This window comes from Ambystoma mexicanum, chromosome 8, assembly GCF_040938575.1.
Source record: "Ambystoma mexicanum isolate Mex_15411 chromosome 8, UKY_AmexF1_1, whole genome shotgun sequence".
Classification (NCBI taxonomy): Eukaryota; Metazoa; Chordata; class Amphibia; order Caudata; family Ambystomatidae; genus Ambystoma; species Ambystoma mexicanum.
In genome coordinates this window covers 283,529,243-283,543,327 of record NC_090929.1, presented here as the reverse complement: position 1 = coordinate 283,543,327, position 14,085 = coordinate 283,529,243, and the positions used below count along the sequence as shown (strand labels likewise).

At 46.4% G+C, this 14,085-nt stretch overlaps 1 protein-coding gene across 5 annotated transcripts in view; it reads right to left on the bottom strand.

Annotated features, from left to right (window-relative positions):
* The window catches only part of TNC (tenascin C), a 156,465-nt gene that overhangs the window by 106,678 nt on the left and 35,702 nt on the right, over nt 1–14,085 (bottom strand). For all 5 annotated transcript variants that reach the window (XM_069609670.1, XM_069609671.1, XM_069609673.1 and 2 more), the window contains exon 2: nt 1,776–2,369. In XM_069609670.1, the coding sequence (XP_069465771.1) occupies nt 1,776–2,253 (478 nt within the window). In that variant the 5' untranslated portion in view covers nt 2,254–2,369. The remainder of the gene's footprint in view (nt 1–1,775; nt 2,370–14,085) is intronic.

Genomic DNA, 14,085 nt, shown 5'->3' with positions numbered 1-14,085 from the left:
AGGACAAGACGTTAAGAAGGGTGGATCAAGTTGGGGACAGGATATCCGATGGCAGTAAAGGTGTGAGGAATGTGAGTGGGTTATCACAAAAGATCATGTAAGGTGTGGAATGTGTGAGTAAACAGGAGATTGAGGGATACGAAATCAGGAAAAGGGACAACTGATGGAGTGGAGGAACAAAATGTTGCAGATGGAGAAGAACTGGCGATGAGTGACACGCACATGAAAACAAGGGTTGCATGTGACAGCAGAGATTGCGAGAAGAAAGGAGATCATAATGCCAAACTTAGTGACAGACAAATGTGTTACTACTTCTGGGCTCGGTCTGACTGCAGCAAGGGTGTATGTATTCCAGCAATGGGCTGTGTTGTTCTATCTGCACGCCTGGTTGTGATTCTTAAATGGTGAAGTCAAGAGATGACTGAGTATTGATACTGATAGTCTTTTTCATTATCTATAGGCATCCATCTTGAAAGCTGTATTGATTGACTGCCCATAGATATTGTATCATCACTTCTTCTCAGAGGGGGCCTCAGTGAAGCCCCCGAGCGGCCCTAGCGACATAGGGTAATGCATGACCACAGAGACTGAACTTACCTCCTCTTCAATGTGTCTGCCCTCACAACACTGACACATGGATGATCTTCGAATATCTGCAACTTGCAAACTATGTGGAGGGCATGCTCTCATATTGACTGATCGCTGTTTGTAGACACAGGTGGGCACAATAGACCTCAGCACTAATCTCATTATATCTATTTTACCAAAATGTGTGATCCTGGACAAATCGTTTCATCTCCATGTGCTTGACAGCCCATATCTGCAACAAAGTCATAGGTGTACAGGGGGAACTCAGTTTGGATTGCTTACATCAACATATAGATGCGTGTTTATGACCTTGGGTCAATATTTTGTATGGTTGCCCTCTCTGACTCATAAGTCATTTTTTATTTCAATGTATTAATCATCCTCCCAAACAAACAAGGGTTACTTCACTAAATGCAATCACCCTGTTGACGATGAGTGATGATATATTGGTATGTTCTTTGTGAAAACTTCGCCTGCAGAAATTCTACCAAAAATAATATTGCAGATATATCGTCACCAGCAATTATATTCTCGAGGAAATTATAGCTCCAGAGCAACATAGCACCAATTGAACGTGTTGGAAATTACAGCCAACAAATGATTCCCGCATGTTTTAGGGCACAGTTAATGTAACCATCTGCCCCGCTTCCTAACAGATCCATGTGGTAGGTTCTGGATGGGGCTCCTTCAACTTCGGGATATTGTGCTCTGGCACATGCTTTCCATGCCAGTGTTATTGCTGGGACAGTATTGTGACAGTAATATTGCTGGAGTCAACGCTGCAGTGATATTTTCCCTGAATAGCATGTTTGTGCACATATGTTTAGCAGCAGATGCAGATTTTCAATTTTGAGTGGCCAATGACTTTGAGGGGCAATGTGTGACATAAGCTGCTATGTACCCTAAAAGATATCAGAGTGTTTAAACTTTTAAACCCAATTAAAACAGGAGATGTAACCCACCGATGCATAGGTGATACAAGTAAAAGGTGGCTGTATTGATAGGTTTTACAATTGTATTAGTGATGCGGTGGGTTGGAGTCCTTTCCTTTCTGTGCCAATCTTTATTTCTGCAGTCAAATGTGCCCTGAAGCAGTCCTACGGTGGTATTAGGTGCTATACTAGCAAATGAAATAATGAAGCCTACTCCCACTCAGTGGTGGTTCAGTGGGTGTTCCCAGGCCTTACCTTCAGCAGTCTGGCTACCGGCACAACAACCGGCACCACTGGTGCACTGCTCCCGGAGAGAGGACACCAGCCCCTCCAGCTCCTCCAGGCGGCTCAGCAAGTCCTTGATGTCAGGTGCAGCAGCACAGCCGCAGGCCCGCCGTGGGATGTTGATGCGGTGTGTGAAGACTATCTGGTTATCTCCGTCCACCGTGTGCTCCTGGTGCTGGCTCCCTGGTTCTGAAGGGGCTTTCTGGGCCGCCTCCCCACTGGCTGGGTCCAAGTCCACAGAGCACATGGAGCCCATGGGCAGGTTAATGTTGTAGACATGGTTGAACACGACTGGCTGGTTGTCTTCTGGTAGGGTGAGGTTGGAGGTCAAGCCGGTGTCCCTCCTCTGGCGTATGATCTTCTTGATGAGCCCGCTGTCTGCCAGGTGGCATAGCAGCACGAGCATCAGGCATGTGAGGCCCCGAGAGCATCGCCCCGTTGCCTCCATCTCCAAGCTGGGGTACTGCTATTGGAGTGGTATCTGTTGGTACAGCGCAGAGAATCAATTGACGCAGCCTCCTTGAGAAACTGGGTATCCTTTCCCACCTTCTGACACAAGTGTTCCTAAGAAACAAAAGAAACAAAATGTGCCTTGATTAATTAAACGCCTACTAAGAAGAAAAGCAAAGCTTGGCCATGAGGGGGATAGCAAGAAACCTTGGGTTGGGGAGTCATGTAGCGTCGGGTGGTGGACGAGAGAGACCAAGCAATAAAAAGAGGAGGAAAGAAAGGGGGGAATGTCAGAGGAGGGGAAAGGGGCGAGAGAGAGAAGGCGAAGGAGGAAGAATTAGAGAAAAGAGCGGGTGAAAGGAGACAGGGTGATTGATAGAGTAAGGAGAGGAGAGATAAAGGGCTGGGACAAAGTAGAAGGCAAGGGGAAGAGTCTCGCTAGTAACATTTGGACATATTTTTTCCCACAGAAATAAAATTAAATTCATGGCATTTGTTTAGTCTCACATGACATGTTACCACTGAAATCCTCCATTCAGGATGAGATATCAAAAAGCTATAAACATATTCGCTTTGCTTGAGAAGTTTCTACAATGATTTATATATGTTCAGTTTGCTTAATATATGATTTGTGTACTTTTCAAGGTACATCTATGGAGCTATTATTGTTTAAACTCTTGGCACCCAAAACTTATCAAATATTTATATGAAGTAAAGCTGGGATGATATATGGTCAAGTGCTTAAATGCAGACTAGGCCGAAATCCCGGTTTCACCACTTAACCAAAGTGTGCCATCTTGTACAAATCTCTTAATCTCACTGTATTTCTTTTGTCAAAATTGAATGGCCCTGGGAGTAATTTACAGCCTCGTTAAAAAAAAAGAAGCAAATTGCATGCAGGGGACCAACAACGTTAGCACGTACATGCTGTTGCCTCCCCTGCATGTAATTTTCAATGGGGCAGGGGAGAGAAGGAAAGGGTAAAAATCTAGGTGAACTTGCTTTCCCACTTTAATCGTTCCCCGCATCTCAAGAACAAGTAAATGCTACTTACAAATACGCTTTGCAAACAGGGGTGGACTGGGAACCAAAAGAGGTCCTGGCAATAATTTTGAAAGTAGCCGATATTAGACTTTTTCAGCAAGACCAATACCAATTTGGAAATAAAATGGGTTACCACACAAAAGAGGCCTGATGTGCAGACGCCTACTGGGAAATCTCCAGAGTTCCCTATAGGCCAGTCCACCCTTGTTTGCAAGCAGTGTTTACTAATGGATTCCTCTGGAGTCCACCTGGTTTTGACCAGGTGTAAAACCAAGGTGGATTCCATGAAATCGATTAAATTCACGCCCACATGTAAATATCATGCAGGCGTGAAATAAAAAAAACTGACAAGAGGGATGAGGAATGCACAGCAAAGATCTTCATTCGTCTCGGTGCGCCTCCTCTGTCTTGTCAATGAACAAAAATGAGGCAGAGGGGTAAATCAAGCATACAAGCTTTATGCCTTGCTTTGACTCCCTGACTTACCACTCCACCGCATTAAGAAGGAGGCTGTTAGTGTTCAGCTTTTGATTAAAAAATAGTCTTCACTGATGGCTTCCTGTAGAGTTGCTCCAGTTGGCTTACTTCTAGAAACGTCTTTTCATGTCACAGACCATGATGCCCTTGAGTATCAAAGAACGATGACACTCCTGGCAACATTCTCATCTGTGATGCCACTTCTAATGATGTCAATACATATGCAAATGAGTGGTCTGCATTATTTTGCCATGCAGTGCCTCTGAAATCACAGCACAAGTCCTGGAGGGAAAACTAGTGGGTCATTCCCCTGTATGCAGAAAGTATCAAAAAAAGGCAGGCAGAAGTGCCCTTCATGGCCAGCCAAGGTGTTGTTTTCTTTTCAAGTAACTCTCTACCTTAAGGATGTAAAGATGGTCACATATCTCTGTGACATGATGTTCAATAACACTTGCTTTCCTACACATCCACCTGGGAAGCTCGCTGGCTGCCCTGACCGCTGTCTCTTTGTCTCACATATCAGATCTTAGGCTTCCTTTGGCTCCTTCCAGGTTGTGAAGCAATCAAGACAAACTACAGCTGGAGGGTGCATGGGACCGAAGTTGACGTAGTTGAGCCCATGGTAGCGTAGTATCCACCTGCTTGCTCCATACAGGTTGTAACATTTAGAGAGAGGGGTTCATTTTTGAAGTCCCCGTAATTCGACAGCGGGTACCTGTTACGTTTGCACTTGTGTTACGTTTGCACTTTTGCATGCACAGGTCCCGCCACCGAATTTTCCTCCATTGCATGGCAGATTACAAACGGGTAGGGTAAAATGTAGCACAGTTGTTTACTATGAGGCGAGATGGGGAAAACCAGGGGAATGGGCTGGAGTCGCTGGAAGGCTAAGTGCAGACACAAGCAGGAGTGTGGGGTATTTCAGGAGTGTCTCCGACACAAAAGGGCAGTCGGGTTGCATGGGACCAGGTGTAGGGATACCCTGCAGCGCCGGACCTGGGAAAATGGGCTTCAGCAAAGTGTGTTGTGGAGAAATCACAGGGATACCACTTAGTGTGTGTATCCTTTCTTGAAGGCCATGGACCTTGTCCATCCTGTGAACCAGTTTGGAGCACCTGACATGTACACATACCATAGCCTGGAGCACATTTCTTTAACACGGATGCCACACGAACAGTCCATGTCAGATACAATAAACATTTGCTAGCTGGCTGTCGCACCAAGATACCCCTGTGGGGGTGACCTCGAGCTTGGCAAATATACATTATGCTATGTTATGCTATGTTATGTTACAGTACTGGTTTGCAATAAAAAGCCTACTCCGTTAGAAGGCAAAGCTGGATTGGAGCATCATGGGAACAGCAATGTATGACATGTTGAAAGAGAGTTAGGAACTAGGAGCTTTCTACATCTTGGTTCTAGGTACTTATGCTGCTGAGTCCTATCAGCGAGACTGAGAGATACAAGGACGCGGGGGTCACTCTATAGCACAGAGAAGCCAGTCATTGTTCGTCGTTTGTGCCTTGATCGAAACCTTGCACAGCCCCCATAAAAAGGGGCTGCGAGGCCCCAAACACAGAGCCCTGCTTTGTGTGCCAGGAACTGCGCCACCGGCAACATGAAGGAGGAGGAAGCTTGCTGGTGGCTTAGCGTAAACGCCCCCTGTACCCCCAACCCCACAAACCCCCCTCCCCCACTCAACAAAGGGCACCTTCCCAGGGGAACAGAGAGCGAGAAATGAGAATAAGAGGCAAGTGCCTAGTTCCAGCACCCGCGCTGCCGAGACTGTTGACATCCCGGGTTTCCATGGCACATCCCCAAACGGGCCCCTTCTCTCATTTTTTGAGGCAGCCGCCAAAAAACAAAGGCGAATCGCCTTCATTAATTGCAAGCCCAAGGCTGTCAGCCGCCTCCCTCGGCGACCCCCTGCTGGGAGGACGGGCCCTGTCTAGCTGGGAAAGACTGAAGGATGAAAGTTCATCCTGCGAGAAGATGACAGGGCTGTCAGTGGTCTGACAAGTAATTAGAAAAGGAGGGGTGAAGGCACTCTACGGCCTCGGGAGGGGGAGCTCCTACCCAGTTGTGGTCGGCGAGGCAGGTTCCAGCGGAATTCCTGACCACTGCGCGTGGTAGATAAGAGACAGCTCGACTGCCTATCACATCAGGCATGTGCGCACAGACAGACAGGATGCCTCTTAACCCAGACGTCAGTCATGTTGGCGCTTCACTTAAATAAGGGTCACCGGAAATAGCCTGCCAAAGGAAGGGGACATTCTCCTGGGACAATACAAGCAGTCGCTGGTTCGAGCTGGTCACTTAGGCCTGTAGAGCCCACTGGTCGGTGCCAAAACACTAGAGAACCCCTTGACAAAGGAGTTGCAGGACTGGCTTGGGGTGCCTAAAGCGGCAACCGGCGTCCCTTATCAGGGACCGCAGAAGTGGGTTAAACGCGAGTCAAGTGGAATAAGAGGTGGTTTGCTTATGTCACCCTAGGAAAAACCTCACACCACTTCTAAACGACATCTTTAATTGCAGGTACTGCCAACGAGATGGTGGGTTTGTTGTCACAGAATGGCACTCGTTCAATAGGTCAGGCAGAAAAGAGATGGACCAAAAAGACTGAGAAGAAGGATTATGCCTTCTCGTATGCCTTTGGAGGTCTGTCACGGCAGGAGCCAATCAGGAGCCTCAAAGTTTACAAGAGTGACAGTCTTCAAGTAGACGTTACTACAAACAGCTCACCCCAAGGCGACACGACCGCCACATAGAGCAGTCAAGGCAAGTTGGAGGAGCCGTGCCCCATGTTATGCAGATGAACGCACCACACATAGGCGGCCTCGTTGGTCACTGCTACCAGCAGCGGCACTCCACCTCGACCAGCGGCCATCGGACACCAAGTGGGGGCAAGTTTCAGGCTAGTGGACAGTGGGCTACAGGAAAGGGGGCGGGCTAGATTGGGATTGTGGGATTGGACCGGAAGTGTGTCTGTCAGGGGGAGGGCTAAAGGACATTTTAAAAAGTGGCGCCTAGACTTGACTTTCATTTTCTGGTGCGGTAAGGTTCATGTTAACGAGCCACCAGCAAGATAACTACTGTCTAATACAGAAGTTGTGGCCTGCGTTGAACACACTCGAGTATGTTGTGTGCCAGTTATTTCATGGTTTGGGGGGGGGGGGTGGAAAGTAGCAGGGGGTGGTATCATTTCACTGTGGTTAAGTGCTGGCCAAACTGCCAGGGATTTTGGTGTTGTCGAAGGGACACATGTGGGTTGGCACTGCTATGGAATGCTAAAAGGGGTTTTGCTTGATCCTTAAGTCTTTGTTATCCACTGGGGAGCCAGGGATCCCCAGCTATCTGCTGATCATCTTGTGCAGATCTTTATGTAAATAGTAAACTGTGGCCCGTATAGCCCCCCCCCCCGCCCCACCCCCAACTACAGAACTGTGTAGATCCTTTCTCTCTGATCAGCAGTGAAATGGGGTAGAGTATCCTTTGCTGTCAGAAATTGGGAGGGTTTCAGATGTCCCATGACTGCCTGTGTTATGAGGGCAAGCTCTGCTTTCTGCAAAGCGGTCATTTTCATGCTTCTGATTGGCCAATCACAAACGCAAGTGGTTCTTGAAATGAAGTGTTTTATCCAAAATGAATGCATTATCGTAATTCGCTCGTTGATTAGTATTTAGAATTACCTTTGTGTTTTGATATTAAGGGGCACATTCTCCAAGTGCCTGGAGAGTGAATGAAGGTGTAACTATGTCTTTCTAAACAGCTCCATTCACGCTCCAGGGACTTTTCATTGTTTTTGAAGGTGGAGGGAAGGGGTGGAACGGGAGCTATGGTTTCACCTCCCTTTTACCCTCCACCTTCAAAAACAATTTGGTTTTATGACCGCATGAGATTTTCATGCTGGTGTAAAACCAATGATTTCCCATGTAATCTGCCTGCTTTTACTCCAGCAAAAAGCAGGCGGGTTACACACGAAATAATTGTACACGCTGCCTGACATGCATTAATGGCAGGTGGTGTTTGCGAACTTTGAAGTACAGAGTGAAATGGAAAGGTATAAAGAGGCTTCTGTCATCTTTTTACACTTCTCATTTGCACTCCACAGTGTAAATGATGAACGTTGCACGGAGGGGACCTGTTTAGAGCTAAGTGCAAATTTAAGCGGTCCCCTATGGGAAATGTATGCCTGAGAGGAAAATTACCACAACGTGTAAAACTAATTGATGTTCTGCCGATTAGGTAAAATGAGAAATTTTGTAGAAATACACCTCTTTCACAATGAAGTGTGCCTCGCGATAGAAACTTCTACGGTCAAAGACACGCAAAAAATGTGTGCGAGTATATATAAATATATATATATCCACTCTTTGAATAGAGACCCCACTGGATTCCTTCAGCAGAGCATAGCTGTCTCCGAGATCACCTGCAGCAGGACCCTGAAGGGTGGGGGAGAGGTGTGTAACACTCTCGCTATAAAAGTAGGCCTGGAGCAGCACCTGTCCATCCCAGTACATTGGGACTCATTGCAAGTTTGCCGGTATTCTGGCGGTAAATCCCCCAGCATACCAGCAAACGGATTTACAGATACTGCCACTCGGTCCGGTGGTATTTTCACCAGATTACGAGTGGTGGTAGACGGTGCAAGTCCCCATTTCATGGAGTCCCATTGGACTTCATTGGGGATTTTGCCGGCATTACCGGCGCATGTAATACCGGTGATTATTGCTGGTAAGGTGGAGTAATTACCTCCAGCGCTTAACTGGAGGTTACTCCGCCAACTTACCAGCAAAGTCGTAGTTGGCCGGTGGGATAATGTGCCAGTATACGTTAATACCAGCAGGTTGTTACTGCAAAGGCCAACTTGTAATGAGCCCCATTGTTTAATTTTGTTAATGACTTTGAATAAAGAGCCATGACCCCCTCCCCCGCCCTCTTTGAAATGCAAAGAATGAACATTCACTGTTGTTTTCGGGATTGAAACGTGGTAGCAGGCAAACGCACGGGCGGCCAGGTGGCCGCTGCCAAGAATAGGCGACTGTGAGGACACATGGGTGCTGAGAGAGATACCCATTATGGAAACACTGCCTTCGCCTCAGCTGCTGACAGGGATCACCTGTCACCAGCCGGGCCTCCTTACCAGTGCCTGCTCTTTCTCCTTTCCACACCTCTGAATTTGTCTCCTCTTTTCTGCTTTTATTTCTTCTTGCTCTCGCTATCTCTTGGTCTTTCCCTCTCATCTCATTTTCTTCTTCTCTCTCCCTCCCGTTTTTTAAGCATAGCCTTTCCCATTCCTCTTGCTATTTGTGCTTACTCTCTCCATCTCCCCACCTTTCCACCTCTCTCGCTGTGTCTCACCTTCTCTGTGACTGTCTCTAATTCTCTCGTGGTCTCTCTTTATTTTACTTGATCAGTCTCTCTCTCTGCCTTTGTCTCTCTCTCCCTACCTTTCACATTGTCCAGACCATTCTGTCGCTTTTCTCTCAGTCTTAGATTTCTTCTTCACATTGCCAGCCAACCAGTGATGCTTCTCCCTACCCCACCCCCCCACCGCCCAGGCCCACCTGTAACGTCTGCTTTAATCTACGCTAATCTAATCTATGGATCCTCTCTCTCTTTTGGGGGAGGTTTCTAGGATTTGATCTTTGCTGCAGCCATTTGCTCCGGGCAGCACAGAGCGAACCATGGAAATGCAAGAGGGCAGACAGGGTGAGTTTACACGCAAAAAAAGGGAAACACAAAAAATCAGAATTCCCTGGGTTGTCCCCCACGCATTGCATCCAATGGGGAACCCAACCACCTGTGCACACCAAGACCTTTCAACCTCTTGAGTTCCAAAATTGGGTGAAATTAAATGTTTTTTTGTATTAATCAGTTAGGGCCGTCCAAGAGAGACTATGAACAGACACAGGGTTTGCCGCGATCATGACAGGTGACCTTTCCATATCACAGACTGGAGGAAGCTGGCGACAAAGAGTCTCAGCTGGTAACAACAGGAATAGGGACCAGTGTGTAAGCCTAAATCCGGGCTTGCGCTCGGAACACCAGAGAAGTGAGACTGAAGCTGTGTGCAGAAGTAAGTTCTACAAGCCACAGTCCCTCTTGCCTCTGACACCAACCAAATGTTTTAAGACAATGACATGATTGGTTGTTTATAACGCGCTTAATAAGCGGAGGGTTCTAAGCAGGACCCAGGGATCGAACCTGTGTTGCTTCGTGTCCTCTTGCTTCCAAGGCAAGTACGTTGCCCCTGAGCTATCCTCCCAAGACAACGGGAACGTTGTATTGAAGGGGAATATCATCAACATAAAAACAACTTAATTTAGGACATTGGAATGTTTCATTGCAAGCACAATATCAAACTTTGATTGATTGATTGATAAAGCGCTTTACACCAAGGCGCTGGGCATCTGGCCCATCTTATGATGCATTGCAAAGAGAAAAAGACAAATCAACAATAAATAATACAATACTTATACTGCACTAAAACTGCCCATCATCTATAAGCCGGGGCATGACTGGAGCTGCTACTGATAGTTCATTGTCTGTGCCTAGGCAGTAGATCACAGTTGAACTCGAGAACATATTTAGTACACTTGTACATATAAACAACACTGTTCCTCTCCTTGGCTTCCTATACCAGTCTCACATCCTATGCCTCCCTTTCCTCCTAATTGTCCAGGCTATCCACAGACAATAGATGATTGACAGTTGGGGGACGTGGGACGGGTGCAGGAAAATCGGCAATGCTCCCATCACAGAACGCTCTTCAAACTCGATGACCAAGTGTTTCAAGAGGGGTCATCGTATGGCCTGGTAGAGGGGGCAGAAGAGGACCATATGAGCTACTGTCTCTAGGCAGAGAATATCACAAGTGAAGGGTGGTGTGCTTGCCTACGACTGCCCCATCTGCACTTAACTATTGCTAGCTGCAACATTCCCAGTGTAAGATGTAGATATAATAACCCGGCATAACTTGGGAGTTGAGGCCCATAATATTCCTCTCTTCATGGAACTAAACTCCTTACAATGAAGGCCTGACCCAAAGGCAAGGTGGATATCTTCTCCAAATGCTACCAGCTATGATGGTGCTAATATGCCTTCTTGATGACTCTAAAGTCTCTGTCTGCCATCTTTTGTGAGTACTAACACATATAGGACACACCCAGCTGAAAAAGAACACTCCCTGAATTAGCTGATCAAGGGAAAATATCTAAGCCTGTCAAAATCCCACAAGTTCCCTAACATGTTCCGATAAATCTTAGTCTGGGGATTTAGCCACAATTGACCCCCATAAAACAAGTGGTTTAGCCTGCACAACTCACAGAGAAACTTCCACTTCTGATGGGTGTGTCTACATACAGGCACAGGGAGGTTCTCGAGAAGCTATCCCATCCCATACAAACTTAGAGCAAGGGGTGGCTCCCCACAGTTCTGATCCATATAGTGATTCAGGAATAACCATAACCTGATATACCTCCAAAGATTGTGCCTTCTGATCTAGCGTTGAAACGCAAACTGAAGTGCAGCAGTCAACCACATACTTGTGCAATGGTGAGGGAACTTGTATACACTTGTCCATCCTACCTGCCCAAAGTCAAACACCTAATCCTCCAAATAATCAAACTGGGCAACCTTCTCCAACACATTGTCCACCACCCACATAGGATTTTTTATAATCTGGCTCCATCCCCATCCCATACATTTTGTTTTAACCAAGTGGACTAAGAGACATTTGTCCTTAATATACTTTTTCAATACTGCCAACCCCCGGGTGAGGTAATTTTCTGTCCCGGTAAGGAGGACAGCATCATTCAACAAGATCAATAAAGGATCGAAAGTAGGGGTCATATGAAAGAAATCAGCACCAGCCACTTTCACCCAGGCATCAAGATCACGTGTAAACTAGGAGAAAGGTGCCAGCTAAAGCTTGAATTCCTCCTTAACTCAGATGGGTGATCTCCCCGACCGGCATAATTTTCCTATGTAAAGGCATAATGACTTCACATTTTTTGGGGTTACCTTGCACCAGATCAGTGATTCTACAAGAGTTTCCTGTGAACCAAATCAAAAGCCATCCTTTAGAATGATGAAGGTGGCAAAGAGGTTCCCCCTCTTAAGGTCCCTGTATTAAATTCAAAAGAGGTGCAACTGGAGACACTTGTCAACTGTGTTCGCCCCCTGTCTAACACATGATTATACTTAATAAATAGAACAATTCAGGCATGCTTTGGCAGCAACATGGAGCTGCTTGGACAGTCAGAAAATGGGAGCCTGAAGAAGGTGAATATTTGGGGAGCACCACGGGAAGCCGGAGCTGTGAAACTGTTTATGATGGTTATGTGACCTAAAAGAAACAAGACCCCAAGCCACTTAATAAACCTATTTTTGCAGCCACTGATCAGAGAATACTGCTGCCTGAACATGTGATATTTCCAATATTTTAAAAGAGTGGGATGGTAATTTTGAATGACTATAAGAGGAATACATTTACATTAGCACCCGTGGGAGGGGTGAGGCACCAGCCAATCCATTTTTACTTAACGGGGGCAGTATTCACTGCTATAAACCAGAGTCCAAACTAGTTTACTGCCACTCCCTCACGCCCCTACGCTTTTTAAACCCACTGCTTTGCTTGGGATCTTAACTCAAGCTGACATTAAGTTCTGCTTCTGCATCTTCTTCCCTTTCTCTTTCTTGCCACTTCTCATCCTCTCTTTCTCATCCCTGCACTCTCTGCCTCTTCCCTGCCTCTCTTTCACTCTGCGTTTTGACATGCATTTGACACACAGATGGCTCAGGATACACAATGTGCAAATGAGAAGTAGGTGGGCCCTCAGCCAGCTGGACCAATGCCACTCATTGATTCAGACAGGACCCTCCTTGCTTCTGGGATAAGAACTCACTCTTTTTTGCCAAGTCCGCTCCTTTTGTCTGGCTACCACCAAATCACTTTGTCTCTGTGTTCTCTGCTTTCTATCCTTTGTATTTTCCCTATACATCTTCCTTAGGTGTAAAGGTATCAAATCCAAGGTGTTGCATAGTTAAGTCATTTACTAGCCAGTCCCAATTAAAAGTGGCCCCAGCAGTTCCTCAATTCTAAGGGTGTGATTGTCCACTCCATGCCAGCATCCACTTGATCTCCTTAACCCCAATGAAAGACTATTACTGTACCCTTGATTTCATAGGGCCTGGTGCTCCTCTGCTTAGGGGGTTTCTACTGCCTGCTTAATTTCTGGGAGCACTGCTGTGTTTTGAATCAGAGAGGCCATCACTGCCCCTCAAAAATAAACTTTCTGCTGTGCTCTAAGCTGCAGGTCTTCTAACTTCCCATCATCTGTGAGAGCCACTGCTGACATCTCAATTGGGGAGAGGACTTTTGTACAATCAACCCATGGACCTTTTCTCTTTCCCTTCCATTAAAGGACCTCTGAAAGTTCTCCCACATATTCAAGCTATTGATACTTTATCTAGTGCAGGGGGTGTACCAATGGGATAGTAAGTTATTGTAGCTTGAAGCATACAATAGAAATGGAATGGCATTTAAGGTATGGGAATAAAGCAACAGCATGGCATCGCTTGTGAAAAGTGTCCATTTTGGAGCACCCACGACTTGTGAATGCTCAGTCAGTATTTGTCATCTCTTCAGAGACTTCTAGAAAACGTGACTTTCTAGGCCAATGTGCCCGCTACTCCACATTACCTGAGACCCCCAACCTGTTGTGCCTTGGTTATGATCAATTTGCAAAATGATGAGCATTTTAACGCTATCACCATCGGCTTGACCAGAACTATTAACGTATTAACTTATTTGTGAAATGATCCGTAAACTGTGTGCACATGTTGAGGTTGGCCTTTGTTGTGCACCGATCGTTCATCAATTTCTTTGATTCTGAGCAGCTGAAAGCTGGGGTTGTGAGGCTAAGAGCAGCTCTTGTCTCCTGAGGGTGATGTTTGGTTGTTATTCCACTCAAGTCATTGGCAATCCCAGAGCCTTGATGTACTGGCCAAAGACACTCCGTACTAAAAGAAACCTTGCTCAGTTGTAACCTTATTGCCTATGGAGGGCGTCTTGAATAAGTAGCAGGCAGTGGGAGAGGACTGAGCGGTGCTTTGCATCTCTAAGAGGCTACCGTCTTTAATCCCTATCAGCTGCCTGGAAATTGCCCTGCGCCATTTCTACAATAGTAACATGTTCGGGCAGCAGCCTGGAAGAATTTTTGATGAAAAAAATCAGAGAAACTGAAATTGCTCCAGGAGAAGGAACGATACTTTTGAACAACGCTGTGTATTGAGTGACAGCTTC